The sequence below is a fragment of the Chelon labrosus genome (genome assembly GCF_963514085.1).
Source record: "Chelon labrosus genome assembly, chromosome: 5".
NCBI lineage: Eukaryota > Metazoa > Chordata > Actinopteri > Mugiliformes > Mugilidae > Chelon > Chelon labrosus.
Genome location: NC_140341.1, coordinates 24,326,363 through 24,352,126, shown reverse-complemented (window position 1 = coordinate 24,352,126; position 25,764 = coordinate 24,326,363). Strand labels below are relative to the sequence as shown.

The following is a 25,764-nucleotide window of genomic DNA, read 5'->3' as shown; positions in this document are numbered from 1 at the left end:
GTTAGTATGGTTACCACTCACTTGCCAGTTCATTAGGTACACTTGTGAAAACGAATGCTTAGTAATACACAGCCTGGCCAAACAAAAAGTCATCACCTGGATTTAATTAAGCAAACAGGTACGAGCCTCCTATTGGATAATTAATGCGGGGGCGATTACCTTTCAGCTGGCAACAAGCTATTTAACCCCAACTGATGCAATGAGTAGCTTCTCAACAACCATGTCGAAAGACACATCCACAGGATAGTGGGGAACCATCGTCTTCCAGGAAGAAATGTGGTCGGAAAAAAATCCTGATTGATGGTGATTGGCTATCACTTAAACGTTTGGTGAAATCAAATCAAAGAAAAACAACAGTAGAAGTCAGCTATGTTTAATAGTGAAAGTAAGAGCATTTCTACACGTACAATGTGAAGGGAACTCAAGGGATTGGGACTGAACAGCTGTGTAGCCTTAAGAAAACCACTAATCAGTGGAACTAACCACAAAAAAAGGCTTCAATTTATTAGGGAGCATAAAGATTGGACTCTGGAGCAATGGAAGAAGGTCATGTGGTCTGGTGAGTCCAGATTTACCCTGTTCCAGAGTGATGGGTGCATCAGGGTAAGAAGAGAGGCAGATAATCATCATCATGCCCAGTGCCTACTGTACAAGCCTGTGGGGGCAGTGCTATGATCTGGGGTTGCTGCAGTTGGTCAGGTCTAGGTTCAGCAACATTATGTGCCCAAAGAATGAGGTCAGCTGACTACCTGAATATACTGAATGACCAGGTTATTCCATCAATGGAGTTTTTCTTCCCTGATGTTGACGGGCATATTCCAAGATGACAATGCCAGAATTCATGGGGCTCAAATTGTGAAAGATTCAGGTTCAGGGAGCATGAGGCATCATTTTCACACATGGATTGGCCACCACAGAGTCCAGACCTTAACCCCATTGAGGCGATGTCCATACTGAAGCCTTTGTGCAGTGGTCAGACTCTCCCATCATCAATACAAGATCTGGGTGAAAAATGAATGTAACACTGGGTGGAAATAAATCTTGTGACATTGCAGAAGCTTACTGAAACAATGACACAGCCAATGTGTGCTGTAATCAAAGCTAAAGGCGGTCCAACAAAATATTGGAGTGTGTGACCTTTTTTTTTTTTGGAGGTGACTTTTTTTGCGCCTGGCAGTGTATAACAGTCCTCCACAAAATGGTTTATGTTGAAACAGTATCAGAAATGTGCTAATTCAACTGGGTGATCATTTTGGATTATTCTTGCCTGTTTGGATTGATAAATTGGTTACTCTATTGTCCTGTTAAACTGTAGTTAATTAAACACTTAAGTGTTTCTATTATTTTGCCTAGCCCACTGACTCAAAAAGAGTTGTCAAAATAAAAGAAACACATGCTGGTATAACACAATACAATTTAATAGCAGCACAAACCACAGCCTTCCAAATGAAAACCCATTTGAACCAACAACTCTCGGTTATTTGAAACACATGCTGAATTCCATAACCTTCATGAAGCTAACATTTAGTGCAGTACTGTTAGATTAGAATGCATTTTCAACAGTTTATGAGCAGTAGATTGATTTACTGGTAGTTAATAAGACTTTAGGTACATGCTAAAGTCACATACGTTTTGCCACAAACACTAAAGTCTACAATTTCTTTGGGCTGTTTATTCCACCTCGGAGTTCAATCGACAGCTTTTACACAGATTTTTCACACTTTTTATAACCTTACTAGGGTTGCAAAATTCCGGGAATTTTTTTTAAAGTTGGAAACTTTCCATGGGAATTAACGGGAATATATGGGAATTAATGGGAATTAACGGGAATATATGGGAATAAACAGGAATAAATAAGAAATTTACAAAATTGAAGGTTGGCCCTTAACAGGGAACTTAAATATAGTTGGGGGGAATATATTGTAGCATAGTCTTGGCTAAAACAACCAGATTTAACGCAAGTACACTCCTCAATCACATGCACACAGCACACTGCTTACTGCAGGGCTATTGAGGCCACGCCCCCTACATGCACTGTGCATTCCTCCATCACATGCACAGGTGATTTCTTGAAGCCTGGAGGCCACACTTTTGAGCTCAAAGCACAAGACTACTGAAGCCACACATTTGAGGCCGCGGACTATATAAAGTCAAGTAAGTTTTGATAATATCATGGGGTTAATATATTTGATCTATAACGTTATTAATGTTTAACTTGCAAATATTAAATAAAAATGTATTAATACAGTAGCTAACTATCTGGTAAGTTAGGTGCTAAATGAAAGCTATTTTTCATTTCATTGACCATTTAAGAGGCTAGCTAATTATGGTGGTAGCTACCTCAAATTTGATGCTGTTTCTTCTGACTCCTGCAAGACGGTTTTCTGTAACCATACAAGAATTTATACATCAATTGTCATCCCATAATTCCCATAAATTCCCATAAATTCCCAATAATTCCCAATAATTCCCATGGAAAGTTTCTAATTTGGAATATTTCCAAAATTCCCCAGTTTAACTTCCCATGGAAAGTTTCTGGAAATTTACCGGAAATTTTCCACCCCTTTACAACCCTAAACCTTACCAAACTAAAAAGACACATGCACACGAAACAAACAAACTGGTTAGGTGTGAAAACTTCCAAGAACCGTTTTCTTTTTGGATGCCATCTTTCCGTCTCTAAATAGGAATCGAGTCCACATTATGTGTATCTGTTAACAGTCTGAGCTGTGCCTGAATAACACAAACAGTGAAATAGGAGCTGGCTGTGCACTTTTCCAGTTGGAAATGCAACTATTTTTGTAAGTGTGTGTATATTTTATATTTAAGTTTATACTCTAGGAAGCGAAGGTGAGGAAAGCATGGGGTGTATATGAAAGTGAGAGAAAGGGGAAACTGTGACTGTGGTGGGGAAGAGAGAGAGAGAGAGAGAGATGGGGATAAATAAATGATAGTAAGAGGGGAAGTAAGGCGATAGCAGGGAGGATAGGATTAGTCTCCGCAGCAAAGTCATAGGAGAAATACACAGAGAACTCACACACATACACAATACTCATTTGGGCACACATTATACCAAGTACACACCCATGCAAAAGCATAGACACATATTAAACATGCAGAGAAAAAATAATAGCTAGAACAGACACAAAATCACACACATTTAGAGCCAACACACATACACACACACACAGGTTTATCCAATCCTTAGTGTTCTTAACAGTTAAGCTCGTCCTTGAAAGTGCAAGGTGGGGAGTTGATAAGAGGACAGAAAGAGAGAGGAAGAGAGAGTCAGGGGTGATGCAATATACAGAGGGACAGAGAGAAGGATGAGGAGATGGGGAGCCTAAAAAAGTGAAGGTAGATAATTTGGTTCCGTCTAAGCCTCCTCCCTGCCACCCAGATACTATATCCTTCAGCCTCCACCCCCCAAGCTCAATCTGTGTCTCCTTTTCACTAGCCCAAACTTCCCGACTTAAAAAAAGTTCCCCCTTTGAGGATTACGGGGAACAAAGACAGGTGAATTCCAAGGAAGAGCGTAGAAGAGAGCAGAGAAGCAGAAAAAGGCAGGGGTTAAAGGGGAGACAACTTACCTGACAGAGACACGCACATGACGGGAGAGAAGGCAGAGATGAGAGCAGGGTAAATTTTTACCTGCTCTGCCATTTTTATAATATCAGTGCTTCAGGCAGGAAAATCTCTGCCGGGTTTATGTTTGTGGATTTTCCTATTATTTATTTATTTCTCTATGATATCTCTTAAGACTTAGCATAAGAGCATAAGCACATAAGAGCAGCACTGCCACAATTCTACTATGTGCACGGGAGAATTCATGCATGTGGCTGTACGGAACCTGAGTACTAGACTGGAAATATAAGTTCTGTTGGTGTGTGTGTGTGTGTTTCTGATTGTGTGACGGTGGGAGCAGGTGGCTACAGCGGCAGGTATGATGGAGCTGTAATAGGATGAACGTGGCACATTTCCTTCAGCCTCTCGCACACACTCGGTTCCTCTTTCAGATGATTGGCTCCAGTCGGGGGGTAGCGATGGCTGTAGAGTCTTTTTGGTTTTTCCTGTATTTCTTGCGTTTTTTTTCTTCATTTTAATTTCATGAAAGTCTTGACCTCTTCACTCCTGTTATCTCCTCCGTCATACTGCTCTCATCTCTACATATTTTAGATTGTGTTGTTTCTCTTTTTACACTGCTCTCTTTCTTTTCCTCTCCACAGTTTGTCCGTCTTTCTTTCCAACCTATTTCCATCCAGTCTAAAATTTCCATTAGGGTAACAGTGGGACTGTAAGAAAGCCCAGCATCCTTTCACCAGTGCAAGTGAAAAAGTAATATTATCCTTAAATTTAAAAATTTGAAATTAAATAAAAAGGATCTAAACCTGTACGACACATCACATAAACAAAACTACATAACTAACAAATTACACTGGAATGTGTTTTGAGTTGTTTTAGAGTCCGTTTTTTGTGACATTATTTTTTACATTTATAAAGTCTGTTTTAGATCATATGAGAAACACATATCTCTAACTTACAATATTGAATTTTGGCTTATGTGCTGTATTAGTGCGTATATGATATGTGTGACTGGGTACATGTGACCGGATGATATGGACTCAGTACGAGGAAAAAGAAAAAAAGAGAAAGTGGAGAAAGAAGTGTGGAAAATGAAGGCAATATTTGCTTTTGTGCCAGATGACATGCTTGGGAAAGAGGAAGCAATCCCCTTGCTACGCTGCGCTTTTGTTCAGTATGTGGACCAGAATACATGAACAGATATTGTACATATGCACAGGCGCATAAACACACAGAGCCTATGGTGAGTTGTTCTTTCTGCTGGATACTACATGAAAACAAACCAACACAAATACACACAAGCAGGAATTCATTTAGTCCTTCACAACCTATATTATCTGACTTCTTGAAAATGTCTCTTTTCTAACAGCCAACTGTTAAAAACAAAGAGATTAAACCTATAGAAATACATGTTTTAACCATTTAATAATGTATTGGAAAGGCTTAGCTTTGTTAGGTGCAATAACAATCCTATATTTTTTAGGTTTATGCCTGCACATTGATAACTCGAGATTCTTAAAACCCTGACGCATTTGATGAGACATAGCTGAGAAAAGTGTTCCATTTGTCTGAAAGGGTCTAATATTACTTTCAGTACAAGAAAAGATAAGTGTCATCCATCAAATACCATCCTAGACACTGAAGATGGACGTTTTCTTGCCGACACAAGCAATCTGCCGCAGATCGTCGAGAACGCGGGCTTAGCTCTAGTCCAGGTGGGGTCGAAGGGGGATGGGCAGAGGAGGAGAAGAGAATTAGAGAAAACAAAACGGATGGGAAAGAAAGAGAAATGTAAGAGGAGAGCAAGACGGGGATTAGAGACCCTCTCAAAGCCAGTCACTTAATTTCCTGGCTAACGTGGCTATGATTATCTCCTGGGTGGGAATGGGACGTTTGATGTCCTGGGACTAGACTAATCCTTGGTGACTAACCTCCACCTCTCATTTCCTCTGGATTAGCTTACTCTGCTACTTAATAAAAAAGTTGGAGGTGGATAAATATTAACCTACAGTGAAGGAGAGAAAGTAGGAGAAAGACTGTGTTTCACTTGTTCTGAATGTGGAGACTGTCCTCACCAGAACAGTATTGTCCATTGCTCAAATCCCCTATGTTTATGTTTCCTAATAATCTTTAAATAACATATACTCTCTGAGCAGCAAACACAAAAGTAGTGTGATGTTACGGTGCCAGAAAAACCTTAGGGGGAGAAGACTGAGGGACAAAGGGTGTGACTTGAATGCAGGAAAGCAATGTCTGCATCTATCTACAGAGATCCATGGAGATACTTGTGAGGTAATGCTTACAGTCATTTCATATTTGAAACCACATGTAAGAAAGTCATGGATATAGGTGAGGCCATTTGCTGCTTGTAAAATGCAACTATTACTCAGAAATCAGTGGCAGCTCTGGAGCAGAAAACTCATTAGTTACACTTATTAACTCATATTTTAAACGGTTTGACAGCCCAACAATTATGGAAATGATCCACTTACCAACCCCCTACTGCACCATGTAGTTTTTTGGTGCATTAAAATAATCCAAACATAATCACAGAGGTGGCATTGGACAACATATCAATCATTTCTTACGTGCTTAAATGTAATGCTATTGGAGGCCACTGACAAACAATGTAATCCTTCTGACAGGTATGTGAGATCAGAGCATGCTCATGAAGGCCACTGGTAAGGTTGGGGGACTTGTTGCATCTCCTCTAGTGTTTGTTTTTTTGTAAAAAAATAGAGAAGAGAAATGGATATAAGAGCTGTATGGACCGAGGGTGAAAAAACATGTCAAATGTGAGGACCAAGAAAGTAAAGAGCCAGGGACAAAGGGTGGAGAAAGATACAAAAAAATCAAACAACGGAAATCAAAGCCACACAGACACTTGTATTTGTCATGGAAACCGGTTGGCTGTGACTCCTAGCCTGTTTGGATTGATAAATTGGTTAAGCTGAAGGTGACAGGGCGCTTCCAACAATTTAGGACCTCATGATTGAGGGTTATTTGCAAATTCACACAAGGACTGGAAGGATTTGCAACGTGCACACACATACACTATCACATCACCAAAAAGCTGTAAATTAACCATTGATTTTTCCAGGAAAAGCTGTTGCCAAATTATGCTCAACAGTCTTTTGAAGATTTTTTTTTTTTTCCCTCTAGCAAGGCTTTTCTCAAGAGGGAAAGCCTGAAGAGTTGCCAGGTTACCGGCCAATCTGACCAATGACATGTCACTTGACCCTTCTCTCGGCCAATGCCCTGTCTCCAACAACCGGCTGGGCCCCAGCTGGCCAATTAGCTCGCCTCTTAGCGTGGAGCTCAGCCAATGAAAAGCCCCAGGAGACTTCTGTTCATCTGAACTCACAGATGGGAGGACAGAGAGGGAGAGCAGAGGGAGAGGGAGGTGTGCGTGTGTGTGTGTGTGTGCGCGTGTGTGTGTGTGTGTGTGTGAGTGAGTGAGTGAGACAGAGGGTGTGAGGGACTTGGCCCGAATTCCCAAACACTATTGAGACATCTTCACTGAAGAGGCTGGCTAGTTTTGAGTTAGCAGTTGGAAACAAATCTCTCTGTTTAAAAGGGACCAATGGGAGAGTTTCATTGCCTGTAGAAGTAATAAAAGGGAAACCAAACTGTTAGCCCGCCACATGTCATATTTAACAAGAAGACTCCCCTGATTCCTTAAAACTGGAAGTTTCCTGCAAATCCTTACATGGCTTAAATCTTTTCCAAACAACCACCTTTTTCAGCTTATGACATGTTGTATTGTTCCAGCGGTATAAGTAGGTTATGAATGTACATGCAACTTTGTGTAAGACTGTTGTTATGGATGTGTTAGACACAACAGAGGTTCAGCTCCAAGACATATGAATGTCTTTTCAGACTATCTCTGCTGCACTGAAAAAAAAAAATAATAATTAAAATAAAATAAAAAACATTTTCTGTTTCTAAAAAATCTGTCTACTGTCGATTAAACCAAATTTAACATCTGTAAAGTGAGCTCTGAAAATGTGAGTATAAAATAAAACATTGTAAATATTACAGAGTTACAACATATCTAGTGAGTCAGACAGCTAAGAGCAAAAAGGAGTGGAAAAACCCTTTCTCTGGCTCAGTTAACACTGACTTGGAATAAAAATCCCCCCAGCATTTAAACAATGTCTGTTTTTTCTTATCACACACACACATACACACAAAATATTGAGAGAAACTGTCTGTCTTTCAGTCAGCATTTTGTATTGAAATGCCAGCTGCCCCCCTACCCTATTATCTCAGCATGTGACTTGAATTTCCTCTGTTTCTGTACAAATCTCACTGAATTGTTCGCTGAACACTTGGAAACTCATCCATGCTGTAAGAAAAGTACAAAAAGCAATAACAAATACAACAAAGATGAACAGGAAATTATGATAATTACAAAAGGAGTCTAAAAGTATATCTACTGTGTGTATGGTGTGATGTTAAACAAGATCACGGTTACACACCAACATAAAGTTATCTGTGTGTCTATTAAGGTTTGTATTCACTGATCAGCCATAACATTAAAAACACCTGACTAGTATTGTGTATGTCTCCCTTGTGCCTCAAAAACAGACCTGACTAATTTTTTTTAGCTGTTCCTAATAATTTTTTATTTTTTTGCGGTGTGACATTGTCCTGCTGCCGATGGCTGCTTCTGTCAAGGAGTGTCATTGCTATGGAGTGAGGGTGTCCGGCCAGCATCTACGTAAATGTGGATAATAGATGTCTACGTAACATCAGCATGAATGCCAGGGCCAAAGGTTTCCCAGCAGAACACTGCATTGTAATGAGGTGGTAACCTTCACCAGTCAGTGGTTTTAATGTTGTGGCTGATAAGCGTATGTCAAACATAACAACATTGACAGACCCATTACCTTCACCTGAAATGGATTAGGAATTATTTCCTAATTGCATTGTCCATATCCATTGTGAGTAACTGTGTATCTCTCGCATAATCACATCTAAATTCTCCAATAGGCAATTTGGAGTTTCTTAGGTAACAGTGAAAGGAACATGGAGGACTTCCTTACTGAAAGAGCTGGTGAGAGTAATTCCAGCACCTGATCAATACCATACATATCCAAAAAACAGGATATGCTGGGTTATAAATTACTAGTCATGTGAGTTTCACGTGGGCAACACCACCCACAACCTAAACTTCCCACCTGATAAAGCTGCTTGGATGATGGTGAAACATCTCCAAGAAAGTGTAGCCTTGGTTTTTGCTTTGTTTTTTTGTACCATACATATAATAATAATAAATGCAGTGTCTTTGTGAAGGGGTAGCTGGTATTTCATATTTATTAAGGACAGATACTGCAGCTTTAAAGCACTCAACAAGGTTAAAAGTGTTCTTGATGTTCCTCTTGCTCTCCCTGGCTTTCTTCCACACTCTTTCAGTTTCTCGTGTGTCTTCAAGTTGACATTTTCCTCACTCAGTCTCTCGCGACATCTCTTAAAGCTGCTCTTATTGTGAAACTCACTGACTATTACTACAATATCCCCGCTCTCATTCCTTCCTCTCACTTCCTCCAATCTCTCAGTACTTCTTATCTATCACATGACTCGCCATATTTCAGCATCAGATATTTCCCTCTCAGAAGCTCAAGAGCTGCATGCTGCTTTAAGAGTTGCAGAAAATCTCCAAATACACACACACACTTTATCTTTGCTTGCTCACATCTGATACTTACAGAGGTGTGTATGTCCTCAACAACACAGCTGAGCCAACAAGCTAGAAGTAATACATGCGCGCGTGAACAAACACATCCTCGCACACACATGCATGCCATTTGGATATCTGTCCTGTCCACAGTGCAGTGGCCAGTGGTGATAACACTCTCCATTGGACCAAAACTCATCACTCTATACACACATACCTAGTACAGGCTTTGTGTGTGTGTGTGTGTCTAAACATTTGTCGGTTGGCATCTTTCACAAAGGCTGAATGGAAGCCATGAGAGCTAAACAGAAACCTAAATTTGATAACGTGTAACGACGTCAACGGGACCTTTGAGGTACACCTGAAAAGAAACACATGTGCACACATACCGAGCTAAAAGCCAAGGCCACAACTGCACAGAGGTTTTCCAAGAATGTGACCTCTACACAATCTATGTAAACTGTATTATTCCAACCGTTTCTGCCAACAGCGCTGCGACAAGAGAGGCTTTCACACTAGATTAAAGGATCATTTCTATTTCTGCATGTGATATTGATATAGCCTTTTCGTGAATATGCCTAGGAGGCTGATGGAAAAGGATGCAGGTTTTGGAGAAACTGAACTTAACTGAGAAACCTTAAGCCAGTCCTTTTCTTGGGTTTGTTCTTGGAATATGTCAGGCTTAATAATGTGTGTTAATGCTAGTTTTATGTTACTGTCAATAGCAAGTCATTTCATTGAACCACCATGGCTAATTCTGGAGCAAACATACATCTCTACAAACCTAGACTGCATTATTAAAATTTTTTAATGCTAAAATGACTTTAGTTTAGCGCAGCCAGACACAGAGAATATGAGTAATACGCCATTTGGAAAATACCTCTACCTCTGCAAGCAATTTGATAGTCCTACAACCAGTCAGAGGCATTATGCTTTAAACAAAACCAACTTCATGATGTGCTCAGATGACGTGTATGACCACGCTGCTGTTACTCCTCTGTCCATCACCTCTGGGAGTTGGCGCTTCAGATCTTTGTCTAAGCATAATCAGCTCCCAATGAAGCGACTCCAGACCAACTTCCTCGACAAAATTTTTGTGGGTCGTGGAAATTCGGGCCGGCTTCCAGGTTAACATCACTGTGTTTATGTGAATGATCGTTTATGAGGTGAAGCCTATCACAACCTGGACAGGATGACAGTCTATCATTTGTCTAAATACAGTATATCCCAGGCAACTACTCACACTTACACATTTACATCAACTGGCAATTTAAAGTTGCTATAGTATCCATCCATCTATTATCTAATATCACTTATCCTGAAGAGGGTCGCAGATGGTTAGAGCACAGGTTGCCAGTCAATCACATGGCTAATGTACATAGTCACATTCAGACCAACTGGCAATTTAAAATTGCAATATTATCTGCCGCACATATCTCTGGGCCGCACACCATGTATACTCTGTCATCATAAACATTTCCATTGAGGTCATGTCATCCCTAAACTAAACTGCGTCATCCTGGAAAACCAATTGCCTCAATTAATGTGATCATTCTGAGCCATTTTGTTTCTTTTTGATCTGTGGATCAGGTGAAATACAGCAGGAGAGGAACTGTAAAAGAAGCATGGAAATTTGGCAGATGCTGTCGGCTCTTACAGGAAAATAAAAAAAAAAAAAAAAAGAAGCAATTATTTGTTCTTGTGGTGTAACTGCGCAACTGTAATTTCATGTTTCCATTGCTACTGAGCCACATTAAACACCACGGAGGCTGCGGAGTGACATACAGAGAGTTAAATCATGGAATTAGGGCTTCTTTCATTTTCACGTCCATGACCTACATTATAAATTCTGTTTCCCATTCTGGGACAAATTACAAAAGGTAGTCATGTAGGGACTCAACAACCGCAGACTCATGAATCGCTCTGGATTATGACCCAAACTTTATGAGGCCAGACTGTAGGGAATCATGCATGTTAAAAACAGATAATAAGTCATGACATGTTGACTCATTCTGCCCTGCTGGCACAAAGGAGATACCAATCATACAGGCCAGGGAGGGAGTCTGGTTTTAACAGAAAATATGTCTATTCGGGCATGTTTCTGTACTTTTCAGTTAATGTGAAAGCATGCCTTCATTCTTGCATGTACAGTCTCTGTGTCTGTTCTGTCATGTATGCCTGATATATGTTTTCGTCTTTGTATTTTATTTTGTGTGTATGTGTGTGTGTGTGTGTAACAGACATTCAGCAGTCATCGGACCAGCCAGGCACCAGTCCCAGACAGCGAGGTCAGTCATTCACTAATCATATTAACATTCCTCCATAATGACCCAATGCGTAACTCTCCCTTTTCAGGCATTTTCTGTCTCCCTCCATCCATCTGCCTCACTTACGCTTTCCATTCTGTCTGGATTTTTCCTTGATCATTGTTTCTGCCTCTTATTAACTATTCTGTCTGTCCACGGACCCCAACACCTCTGCCGTTTGATACACTTCACTCCTGTTTTGTTTCTCTTCACTCTTTCCAAATGTGCTATGACTTCCTCACCTCGAAGCATCGCACCATCTTTCTTTCAATCCACCTCTTTCCTCTGAAATGACCAAACACCCTCTGAACAGTGAGACTGCGTCATTCAAAATTAGTTGAATAATTGACCTTATTCAAAGTTAATACCTTCACAAAGATTTGTTCAAATTATAATTTGTTACATATTTGGACCAGGAAGGAAGTTCATAGACTGTAGATCACATAACATCTGAACAATTGCTTGGTTAATTGATTAGCTGATCCAATGGAAAAATGCTGGTAACTATTAAATCTTTGAGCAATATTCTCTGGTTTTCTTTGTTGCATATGACAGTGTGCCGAATCTCTTCTGGTTTCAGATTGTTGAATCAAACAAAACAAGGATTTTAAAGATATCACCTCAAACTTTGTGAAGTTTTACTGAGCAGCCTCTATAAATTCATTATTATCAATACATTTTCACTCAGAGATGTAACGGAAAAGCTCTTTTTGTGAAAGAGTGACACAAGTGTGCAGACTGGAGGTCAGTTTTGTGTTGTTACAGGCATTTTTTCTTGCTTAGATAATGTGTGAGCATGTAAGGGGATCTGTATCAACACCAGGTTTGGTTCTACTGTTTTCCTGCCAAATCAAATGGAGGCTGTGTGTGCCTTGGCTTGGACCGGTCTGACTCAAAAATGGGTATGTATTTGGCTTGATGTTCCGCAGTGGTTTTCATTACGCACTTAACTCCTTGTTGCGTATGCACACACACAGAGTCCTGTTCCCATCTCTTCAGAGGACATTACGCTGACTTGCATTAGCTTAAAACTAACCCCTAGTCCTATCTGTAAAATTAAATGACTGGTCTTGAAGGACTTTGTTTTTGTGGCTGGTCCCCACAAAGGGAGAGCAGATTAGTCCTCACAACCCTGATAACGCAAGTGTACGCACTTTTTTCTGATTCTGGGTATTCCTCAAACTCGAGACACATTTCAGCTTGCATGTGCCATTACACCAACCCCCTTCCAAGCACACACTTTCAAATTCGGTCAGCCTGCGCGAATGATTTAACTGTTAATGGCTCCAAATCTCTGACAATAAGTCAGCAGTTAATTGCTCCAGTCAGTCATAGCCACCAAACCTTGCAGAAGATTACCTCATGACTCAGAGTGCGCAAGATAGAGTTTTAGCTCAATGGCACAGTGGTCCATGGGGACTGAAAAGACGCAGAAAGGGAGCGTAGGAGAGACAGAGGAACAATAAATGTCTGAACATGAAAGTACCTCTATTATTTACTGAGACAGCGAGAGGATGTACATCATTATCTGTATGAGTGTATGTGTATGTGAGCGCGAGCTACTGCAACTGGTAGTTGCAGTAGTCGGAGCTGTGTGTCTGGGTCCACTGAGTCGGCACTGATCCCATCTTGTCTGACTTGCAACCTCATGACCTGCTGCTGTGTGTACTCACATAAAACTACGCACACACACAAAGACAGACACACACATTGGTAAAAGAGTAAGCGAGGAAGTTAACTGAAGAAAAATGGATTTTTTAAAGGAGACAAATTTCAGAATAGTAGCAAATTACTTCTTCCCTAACTTTTCATGCTTTCAGAAACTGTTCAAACATACACTGCAATGCTGTAAAATATAATTTAAAGCATATGTCAAATGTAGAATATCTGCTTTCTATTTGCCTTTTCCTTCTCCCCTCTTCTCACTGTCTTTTTTCTTCCTTTTCGCCATCTAACAGTTGTTCTGGACCATCAATGTAAGCCCGGTTTCCTTTCTGTTCCGTTGGATTCAGCACATTTGTGCCGTTCCAACGCTCCACTTGTCCTTATAAGGCCATAGTGGGTAACAGCACCAGGCTCAATCCCATGCTCACACAAGAAGCACCACTGTCTTAACTGCAAAGCATCCACTCGTCTGCATATTCACCGTGTACATGTGTGATCATGCGCTTGCAATTATGAACGCACGCGTGTTTCTGGTTGAAGACGCCGTGTGTGTCGCTCCTACCTTCCCACACAACCACTGTGAGCCAGTTCATCTTATTTATGCTGATCTCTGCTCAAAAACAGTCTGACATGCAGAAAATTCTTTGTTAGCTTTTTTGTTTTTTTAAATCCAGCAAGTCATTCTTGCATTCACAGAAGCCAACAAGGAACTGCAGGTCTTACTCCACTGTTCTGGAATAATGCTGATGTGTCAGATGATAAATTTACATTGGTGGTCTCTGGAGATGCCAAACACTAAACTTTATCCAATTTGAGCAATGGGTAAAATTTATAATGTGATTCAATTCTTAGTCCACTTTGTCAGCAAAGTAAATTAAGGGCTGTTTCTGTAAAAAAAAAAAATGCATAGCACAGGGAAAGTCCTGGCAGCAAAAAAAAGAAGTTTCTCTTATGCAACTGAGCTGCAGTCATATTTAAGTTCATAATAATGATGGTGCCACAGAGAATATGATCTGAGTAACAGAACCTATGTGTTTTTCCATGAGAAAACCACCTGTGGTTTAGTGTAGCCACTTGGCGGCGTATGTGTGTGTTCATGTAGTGCATGTATTAGCTGATTGAGACTGCTTGCATGAGTTAATCCCTGTCATTTGCCACATCTGTACATGCACAATATTTTGTGTGAATGTCTGTGTAGGTGAGTTTATTCATGCTGAGTTAACAATATTAGACCCCATTGGAATTGCATCACCTTCAAATCTTCTGACTACTACTACTTCTGACTTTTTAAAAAGCTTCTCTGAGATAGTTGTAGTTTGCATGTCTGGTGCCAGCAGTCTTTGGTATTGCTTCTGTGTTGGTTAAAGTTGTACTATATACTTGGGATGTCCCAATCAGTTTTCTAAAAATGCCTGGCTCGGCCCCAATACCGATCTCCCGATACTGATCGGGACATCTCTCGCGTATACTCAAGTGGATTTATGGTCACAAAGAGTGGAGAAACATGGTCTTTTACTGGGTGCCGCACTCCTCTCTCTTTACGTCTCAAATTCTGTTTTTCTCATTGCAGTTGCTCTGCCATCATAGTGTATTTACATGTACATCCCATCCTCCAGCCTGTTCAAGTACTTTGAGATCGGCGTATGTATAAATGGATGAACCTATCGATCATCTCGGGCAACCAACAACAGCAATTTATTCCCAATGTCATATTTCATAGAAAGAGATGTACCAAAAATGGTGCACCTCTTACTGAAGAGGGAAAAATGGAAAACACAGTAGCTGAGAGAGAAATATTACTGGAAAGACCATGAACAAAACTGAATATGATGGAAAATTATATTAAGAGTGGGATAAGCAAGAGAGAGAATAAGAGAGCGAGAGAATGGATGAAGAGCGAGTAGAATAACATTTTTTTCACGTACATCACAAACAGCTCTCAACCCTACCCGTTATAACAAAGAGACACACTCAGCTACAAGGTTTAGTGCAGTCCATTCCTACTAACAGGGAGCTGGGGTTTAATCCCCCGCCTGTCCACATATAAAACACCCAAGGTAGCATGGCTATTCCTATTTTATAATGGCTGAAATCACACGAACCGTTTCGAGGTCATGAAGGAAAGGTTTGTGTGTGTGTGTGTGTGTACGCGAGGACGGAGGGAGGGAAAAGGGGTTTTGTTTGCCCAGGCTAGACTGTAAAATGACAAACATAAAGGTCTGCATGGCTACAGTTTGGAAATATAATCACATTTTAGACAGATGTGGCATATTTATAAGGCCAAAATTTATAGCATTATTCTGACGTTAGATTTTTTTTATTCAGGCAGAACTTGTAAACGGAATTATTACCTGTAAAGTCACCTACCACCAGCTGGGTGAGAACGTGGTTTTTGGTGTGTTAGGATTTATATTTCAAAACTAACTCTTGGCTTCAGTCCTTGAGCCTTTCTTTTATGTAAAATAAGAATACTTACAGTTATAGACACTTGAATTAACTTTGGTCCCTTCTTGTGAGGACCAAAGTACACAATACTCAGACATCGGCAGACAGCTATTTAGAGCAGTCTTCCTGATAAGGCTGCATTAAAACATGACTTTGTAGATTATTACAGGGTGCACCACAAAATCTCAAAGGACAATTCAACTGAACACGGTGAAATAAAAGCAGCCCAACATGATGATTTGCATGATACAGCTTCTCACTTGTCAGACGGTAAAGTGCGAGAAGCGGTGGGAAAAAAGCATGCCCTGCAGAAGATGCCACATTAACTCACCCTGCCCTCCAAAAATAGAGAGAAGTTTGTGTACACTGCCACTGTTTTATTCTGCTTGTAGAGGGTGGAAAAAGTGTGTCCATGGCTAGTCATGGGTCTCAGTGGGTGATACTCGTGACTAATGTACCCACATACACAGAGATCATGGCCCTAAATTGTGTTATCACTGTGAAAGGGCTCTCTGTCTTTACCCAGGTCAATACTTTGTGTCAGCATCCCAGCATTTATGACCTATTTAAAAGTTCTTTTTGGATGTTTCTCAGTCCAGCTGTACAACAACTCATCTTTCTGTAACACATAACTCCATGTTATTTATGTTAATCATGCAATTTCCCTTGTTGATCAATAAAGTTTATCTAAATCTAAGTTGTGTTTTTCAAAGATGGTGACGAAATGAACATTAAGAGAATTATGCTCTCCACTATATGTGGATATACACTGTTGTTAAAATCTTTTGGAATTAACCAAAAGTTACTGAACACAATCTGAAGGTGTCAAGACAAATGGACAAAAGTGGTGTATGTAAAATGGGCAAAAAAAAAAAAGCAGAATAGCAAAAATAAGAAGGTTATGGGAATAGCGGGCTGGGATTTTCCCAAATTCTATTGTGAATCACACAATGGTGTGCCTGTGTCTGGATGGTAACAGTGACAAGGTCAGAGAGAATATTGGACGCAGTTCAGAGGACTGGAACCTTGAACCAAAAGACAAAGAGAAACAATCCCAGAAACGCACAAACACACACTCTCCAAATATCTAAAAACATGGAGTCAGACACACAAGTACAAGCACATAAGACTGTCTACATACAGGGCAGGGCCGGACATGGCTCTGACAGACAGGGGAATTCAGACTTGATCAACAGGATATGATACAAGATCCTCCTAAAGCTGTGCATAGGCAATATTTGGAGGCAGCACGGATGAGCAGTTCCGTCAGTGTTACTGTTTGCCCAGGAGCATTCCTCACTGCCAGTAATGTCAAAAGTGAATCTGTTCTATATATGTTTCCCTAGACTTGATGAGGGTTATAGGGACATTTTCTTTTAAGTGTTTCCTACACCAGATTATGCCAGAAAGATGGAGGTATCAAGGTCAACCCCTCACAGTAGCAATTACAAAGGTGAAAGGCATTTCCATGCTTGACTCAAACATTGGGTACATTTGGCAAAGCTTGAATTCAAGCATTTCTTGCTTAAAGACAAGCCTTAATCTTCTGGTGCATTCACCACTGAAATGTTATGGGTGCCACTGTTCCAGGTTTATGTGAATTTGCTTTGGTTTTTGAGGTGAATCTCTAAATCTAAAATATAACAAGCATAACTTCTTTGACTCTAGAAAGATATTAGTTAATGCATTTAAATGACATCATTGTTATGGACATGCATGTAATTGAGGGACTACACCTCCTTTACTTCCCTCACAAGCACTGCCAGTGTATAAGCATGAGCTTTCTGTGTAACTTTCTGTGTGGGGGTTTGTAGTTTCAGAGATTTGCATTTTAGCTCAAATAAATATTACTAGCGGGCAAGAGTAAAAGTGTAAATATCTAAGTGTTTACTTAACCCTGAGACAGACTGGTAAGCCAGCCAGTTTGTGCCTCACCTCTTGTCAAATGCATGATGGTATTGTCTTGAGGCACTCTGACATTGACGGGCATTAGCAGATGACTGAATAAAACAGTCAACAGTAAATTATTGACATTGCATCGTTTTACTATCTAGAAAACTAAAATTATAATCCATTATTTTTATTTACTCATGATTAATATTTTGGGCAATGATGATTCAGAAACAGGCAACACAAAGCAGAGCTGGACACTGACTTAGTATTATTTGGATCAAATTAATGAAAATTTACCATACTGCACATACCCTTGAGTCGCCGACTCTCAAATTTGTAACAATCTATGCACATTCTCATGTCTTTAAAAAAAAAAAGAAAAAAAAAAAAGACTGAAGGCCTGAAGTGACCATGGATTGGTAAACACACATAACCATGATTAGTTAACAAAAGGAAAATCCTCTGAATGGAATAGGATCAAACCAAACACCATCACTGCATAAAGTACCAAAAAAATTCAAAATGGACAACTCACGGCTGATGTCTGCATCGAAGTTCAAACAGTTACTCTTTACCAAACTCACAGACAACAGAGGCCTGCTTCGTTATAAACCATTTACCAGCGAAGCGCTTGTCAAGGCGGCACAGCAAACATTGCATTAGAAAGGCAAATCCAGGAGAACCACTTGGCCTACCAACTGTGACGAAGAGGATAGAGCCATCATCAGAGAGCTGAATGAGCTCAGCAGCTGCAGAATTTGACAGGCAGTTTCAGGGAGCGCATGAAATAGAGAACTTTGTCAAATTCAGCACAAACTCCTGCATCTGTCAAGCTTCAGGAAGCAATATCGTTTTGCCAAATGGTATAAGGATGGAAATAACTGCAAGGTGAGGCTACACTGCAAATGGCGACAAAGGAGGTTGGAGGTTTCTAGGGAAAAATGTCCTAACCTCTCATCATCCTGAGCGTTGAAGGTCAAGGACCACTTTGGCTGTACTTGGCAAAAATAACCAGATCAAAGCAGAGGACTGCCCACCTCTCTAAATTAGGAGACAAGTGTTTCAACCGTGAACCGTGAACTAAAACCCTAACTAACTCATAGTACACAGTCACAGCCATCTGAGTGACATATTTCTGATAAATGTATCGCTCCAGGCTGCTCTCTTTGAACTTTTAGTCCATGTTTTTTTGAACGGTGGATTTTGACTTTGGCCACTGCCTTGCTGTATTTATACTACAAAATACTGTTAGTCTTTGGGAAATCGCACCATTAACACTGATTAAAAATGTAGGATGTAAGTTGTAAGTGTAACTTTTCACTGTGACCTATTATTCTCTCTTTTAGCAGCTGTTTGATTCAATTTAGGTAATTAAACTGCTTGGTTAGGTTTGGAAAAAAGCGTGTTTAGGGTTAAAAGAGACTCTTCCACAACTAAAAACAACCGGTACATGGCAAACTTCTCTGATCTGAAACAGGGATCTCCAGTATTTTCTTGGCTACCATGGTGACGAGTCCCTGTCGCAGCTGGGAGATTCTACCTGCAATTATTCACGCAGGAGGGTGCCTAGCTACACCAGTCATTTCCCTAGCCTTAAAAATGTGAACACTACTATTGTTTTTCTGGTAAAGACGGGCTTGGAGAGACACGTTAGTCAGTGTTTACAGGTGGCATACAGTAGTTGTACCAATAGAACATAATAGGAATTAAAAAGAGTACATTGACAGGGAGATAAAAGATGAGAGGTGAGATTTGATACAGACAAATAAAAACAGATGAGATACTGTGTTGTCCTAGCTCACCGTTTTTTTCCCCATTATAGACCATTGTCACACAAGTGTCTATAAAATTGTGCTTGATGAGTTGTCATTGTTTAAGAAGACAAACACCTGAATATGTGACACATATTATACATACAATTTATACATATACACCTGTATATGTATAAATGATATCACCCAGTGTGACTGATAAGAACAAAAGCACGATAATCAGCATGTTGATTAATCATGGTTTGATCTTTGCCAGGCTTAAACAATTAGCATAAGGACATGCCCCAATAAACCCATATATGGGTAGAAGACGTAGGTGCCATGTGTATACCACAAAGCACTTCTTCAGATGGCTCCAGTGCGTCATCCAGATGAGATCATCTTGGATTCAGTCATAAAGCAAAATTTTAGACTCTGTGTATCATCCACTTTTTCACAAGGGAATGACAGTCTCAAAGAAGTAATGTGCGTTAACATCATATCTAAGCAATCAAAACAATAGGGAAGTACGCAATTACTGGTGTAGTTTTCAAATTGCGCATATGGATAATTTAGAGTCATATCTGTTCATGAATGAGACCCACTGTGATGAATTAGGATCAGAGAACTATGCCATTCCACAGTTTCTAAGCCATCAAACCTCTCAAATTTCATGTTAAATTCCATCGGGACTTTTCTTGCAAGTGAAGATCGCCGTGCACTTATATTAAACACGCATCAAAGACGCAGAAGGTCAGGTTTATACTTACTAAGGACAGTAAACAGTGCACCTCTCCTTCAACTGCCTTCAACTGAGACCGTCAAGGTAGCCTGGAGCAAAGCATTTAGTCCCCTGCTAGGCTGTGACTATGCTGAAACACAGTTGAGCAAATTGAGAGTATAAACCAAGTTTAAAGGTGTAGAAAAATAATAGAGCACTACTTTAGTATACTCTAATCGGAGCTTCCCGTGCCATTTCAGTTCGCATCACGCTATGAAATGGTATTAGTAATTAAATGACTGACTGTAAATGAACACACATATTGAAGGCTAAAGTAGAGGGAAAACTAGATGAAAGCTATTCATTAGAATTAAATCCTATAATAAAGGCTGTGTCACACCGCCCACCATAGCAATTGGCTTCCATACAGTACACTCTGTGTAGGACTGTGCGTAAATGTGTGTGTATGTGACAACAACACAGCGCCCTGTTGATTTAGTTCCCCTCTCCTTAGGGAGAAAGTCTGTTGTTGTCTTCAAAAATACACACACCCACCCACCCGGTAGCACACAATGCACTCACTTGGAAAGTTGTGGTGTGGCTTTTGTTGCTTGATAATTGTTTTTAGGCAAACATAATTTTGCTAGCGGAGACAGCAAACCCATAACCATGAATCAATGAAATGGTAATGGAACCATAGGGGGAAAAAACAACACATTCAGTATACGTGGCAACACTGCATGAGGAGCGCCCTCTCTCTCTTTCTCTCTCTCTCTCTCTGTGTGTGGCTGACTTTATCTCTCTCTGTGTCACTCTCTCTCTCTCGCCACGCTTAAGTTTCCATTGGTTTTAGTTTTCATAGCCATTCGGCAAATCCCATACAGAAAGAAAAACGTCTTAAGGAGAAGCAAACAAACCAATAAAACTGAAATTGAATTAGTTTGCCATCAGCTCACCTCCATAATCATTACTTCTCCCACTACCACAGAAAGCCTGTCCCGTAAATAATCGCTTTCACTTTAATTAATAAATGCATCATCCTTAATGAGAGGGGCTTGTTAGGCGCTGGGGCAACCGCTACTGGTCTGTTTTTCTTTTGATATTTTTTTCTTTGCTTTTTTTTTAACTTTCAAACTTCAAACTTAATTTACACCTCTGAAGCATGCTAATTGCTCTTGCTTTCTGCTTTATAAACAACAACAAAGTTTTCTTACTCAGAGGCACAGTGTAATGTGAGGCTATCGATCGCAGGGGGAAGAAGATTGCCCCTGGCTGGTCACAAACCTAATGACTTTTAGATCTGAATTAAAGAGGGCCACGCATAACTTTGGATAAGCACACCGTCTGGATGCAGTGAATAAAGTGATACAATTCCAAATAGTAATTGATGTAACTTTCAGTATTGTGTTACAGTCACTGAACTCCACTTAACAATGCAATCTAAATCAAAGACAGGGCAGCTGGAGTTTTCTTATAGACGTTTCATCACTCATCCAAACCCACCAGGTTGGTGTGTTTCGGTTTTTATTAGGAACACCTTAGGGTGTGTATGGCTAGGGTCTGTCAACAACCAGATACTCACCTAATGATGTTCAGATTAACACCCCCCCCCCCCCCCCCCATTCAGAGAAGAGCTTAGATGCCTGTTTTAATGCCGGCTAAAATGTGTATGTTGTCGTCCTCAAATGAGTGTCCCTTGTCCTTCAGGTGTAGGTGGACTGCTGAGAGTCCCTCATGTGTTGAGCCGTGCATTAGCGTAGGGGTTGATTGCCTCCCCAATGTACAAGTCTGTCCATTCCTCACTGCACCGAAGTGCATAAACAACACTGCTCTGCTTTTCCCTGTGTGTTTTGTCCTTAGGGTGAAAAACACCCATGTAGAAGCAGGTTATTTATTTCAGGTGGGCTCCACCGTGAGTTGTTCCAAACAAAAACCTGAAGTCCACACCAGTCATTTAGAACTGAAGAAGCCACTTGGATGACGGTGAAATATTTTCAAGAAAACAAATACGAGTGCCGGTGCCTTTGTTTTAGATATACGATAGCACCAATAACTCTGAATCTTCACAGACACCCGAACAAACGGGTGCAGCTTTAGATTATTTTCATCTACAACTTATTTGTTGGTTCTTGTTGATTATTATCTTGTAACTTTACACCGGCAAGTCAGTATCTTCTGTAGTACTAATATAATACTCAGGTAATCAGAACTAATTGGTATTATATCCGAAGATTTCTGATTTGTTTCCCATAAGCACATTTCACTCTTTCATCCTAACCTGATTGCTGCTTTAACTTGCCCGTAACTCACAAACAATGAATCATCTTATTAGCAAACACCCAATCACTGTCAGTTGCCATGTGCTTGTCATTTTTAGTTAAAAGTCACATGGAATCAGCGTGCCCCTTTCTAGCGGGGGTATCATTCAGCCCCAATGCATATATTTAATTTGACTTTATCTCGTAACCACACATTAATGGTGTTTGACAGCATCTCTTTCCAAAATAGCTGACTTGAAGAGTTCACGGTACAGTGGTTAAAGTGTGATGTACTGCAATAAACATGTCCATTTGTCACAGCAGATAAATTTTAGCGCCACTAAATTTGTTGCTTTTGTTTTTCTTTTCTTTACAAAGCCACGGAAGCTTAAATGTCACTGTGACGGTCCTCGGGAGTGTTATTCAGTGTGTTCTGCTGCTGTTATAATCTGTTGCCTTCCTTGTGTGACGCTCTTCTTTCCTGTGCATCTCATCCCAAACCTCCATTGAAACATTACCACTGTATTAGTTAAAATAAAGAAGTCAATTTTTTTGCATTTAAGCTGCAAATCATAGGCAGGTCATGGCAGTCTCTCTGACAAGGAGAGGGGAGGACTTGCGAACTTCAAGAGTGTAGCTGGTTTTGAACTATAAGTGCATTTGAAAACTGTTTAAATGCGAAACACTTTAACAGACTTAAAGCTAAAGGAAACATAGTATTTACACAATCAATAATATAGTGTTGAAACAATAAAAACATGGACAGCGGTGAGAAAGTAGGAACATACGGTAATGCCTGTGATCAAGCGTTAAGGCAAAACAATGTGTTTTTCCAGAATAAAATACAGCAACATGCACTTGCTCTTCATTAACGACAGTAGAAAACAGTCATTGCAGGGTGACACCTGGTACCAGTGTGGGAGGTGTTTTCTTGCTAGCACATTAATAATTTAACATTATTACGCCATCACAGACGTGTTTTTCACCTTCTTCCAGCATGACTCAGCTATTCTCAGCTCAAAAGTGGATGCGATTATGATTCCGCGATTTGAAAAACAGGACCTGCTGGATGACAAGTGAGCTAAACCTCTACTTATCTCCTCTGTGTCTCACCCTTGGTGGAAAGTGGATCATATCAGTCCTATCAGCTCAATGCCTACAGGAGCCATTCACGTCAAAGAGCACCCTGCGACTGACAGCTAAAGGGCCTTGATCACTCGACAGACGCAATAAAAGCAATCATCACTCTGACAGCTGATAGGGAATAAGAACTCTCACAATGCTGCGATCACTGTGTGCTAAGATGTGAGCACATTCACAGAGCATTCACATGATTATCATATGGAATGACAAGCCGATGATGGACAAACTGATGAAAGGTGTAAGGACAGAAAATGGAGAGAGCATGAGGTTATTTACCCTCCCTGCATTGCTGTGGAACCTTTGTCCGTATGTGCATCTTTATGTGTCTGTACTGTATGTATGTGTGTATAAGGGACTACACTTCTTACCCTGTGTGGCTCATTTTCATGCCCTCTGCGTCGTGGGTCCAGGTCTTCATAAGGAGGCACTATTCCTTCCCTCCGTGCTTGCTGGTACTCTCTTCTTAGCAGCTGGATCCTGTCCATACTGACACACACAGGCACAGCGGAACAAAAAAAAGAAAAAGAAAAAAAGAGTCAGATGCCAATTTGGAGATTTATCAGACTGTACCGGTAACGTAATGGAGTCTTAAGCAGGGCTCTACAGGAGTAGGAGAAGAGCCCAGTATAGGAGTCACTGCAGGCGTTCTCTGTTAAACTGGATTGAATTAAACACCAAGTGTTTCTGTTATTTAGCCTGGCCCACTGACTAAAGGAACTGACTGAAAGATGAAGATTTTTGGAGTCGGGGCTGTTAAGGGCAAGCCTATTCAATCAAAAATCAAAGGAATAAGTGAACAGCTTTAGACTGGTATACATTTTGTCCTAAGTCTAGCTCACAACTTAATCCACCCGCGTCAGTATGTAATATAAAAGACTTTGAGACGTCAGCGGCAGACAGCTGTCCCGATGATGAACCAGCCAACACGAGCCATCTGTTTATTCAAACAGTAATTTTCCCGACATCAGCCTACAGAAGTTTGATTGCAGAGATAAAGACCAGACAGACCCACCTGCGTACGTGCACACACACGAGCGGGTCCGAGTACACACTTTACACACAAACACACAGACACACACACAATCCAATCTCTTGATCATTCAGACTGCCTACATCTATATCTGTTTTTCCATTTTTTTCCTCATGCAGCCGGCAAGAAAACAAAAACATCAATCATTTTATGAATATTCTTTCCCTCTGTCAACACAGGAAATATACAACACATCAACGCTGAACTCTGGGCACCCCTGTGAGTCAGGCACATACACGCACACACCCACTCACCCACACATAATGGAAATACGCAAAGTTATATCACACACATACTGTATGTTCCCTTATGCACCATTAGGCTGCAGTTCGCAATTTCATAAACTGAGTTTGTGCATGGAAGAAAATCACACTGATGCAACATCAGGTGTTGCATAAAAAGTAAGAAAAACAGCAGCGCAGTCACATTTACTTCAAGAGACCCAGCATAAATATTGGTCTGTTCGGGGTTTGTTTCTGCTGTGGTGGAAATCCTCAGTCAAAAACAGTTATTTTAAGAACTGAAAATCTTAGCACTGTACTAACCCTAACCCTGCGGGTGGAATAACTGCGTCTCACAATGTTAAATCAAAGACAACTCTCCTCTGGCGTGGGAGTTAGTGAACCCTGGGCGACTGCTTGAGATCTTCTATTTTGAAGGTTTTGGTTCGGGAGAGAAATCCAGAAAACTCTCACAAATGGACAAACAATGGAAGTAAGCACGCACTCTGCATGAAATTTGTACATACAGTCTTCTCTCTGATTTTGTCGTCACTGTGGCTGAAGTGATTACACCCATTTCCACTAGTATATTTTCTGTTCTGAGACACAAGGGCATCTTTTCATGATTAACAAAAAAAGAAAAAAAAACATCTTGCTTAAAATATCTCATTCAGGACCTGCAAATTCATCCGTAAATATTAAAACCTGGATCCAACCTAGGAGAGCATGAATACCTGCAGCAACAAAGATTACAGCAAAATGTCTATGTGTGGTAATGCATAGCTTGGAGTACTCTAAATGCACTCAGACTGTTTTGTGAGACTGTGTGCATACGTTTACCAAGAAGACCGTAGTTTGACTTTGTGGTTGTGCAGCGCCTGGCGCAGATGACTGCATAAACAAAATCACTGACGAGCTGACATCAGGTGAGCGTGAAAATGAAAAAAAAAGGGAACTGTTTTACATAAATTTACCTGTTTAGCTCAAACTTTGCCACTTAATTAATAACATCCACCAGTGTAATAATTTGTCACAAAATAAGGGAAAGCATAATACTCAATTACTCAGT

At 40.4% G+C, this 25,764-nt stretch overlaps 1 protein-coding gene across 3 annotated transcripts in view; it reads right to left on the bottom strand.

The window, feature by feature from the left end:
- Window positions 1-25,764, bottom strand: part of pard3bb (par-3 family cell polarity regulator beta b) — a 250,350-nt gene that overhangs the window by 28,615 nt on the left and 195,971 nt on the right. For all 3 annotated transcript variants that reach the window (XM_084544176.1, XM_084544174.1, XM_084544175.1), the window contains exon 22: window positions 23,813-23,930. In XM_084544176.1, the coding sequence (XP_084400302.1) occupies window positions 23,813-23,930 (118 nt within the window). The remainder of the gene's footprint in view (window positions 1-23,812; window positions 23,931-25,764) is intronic.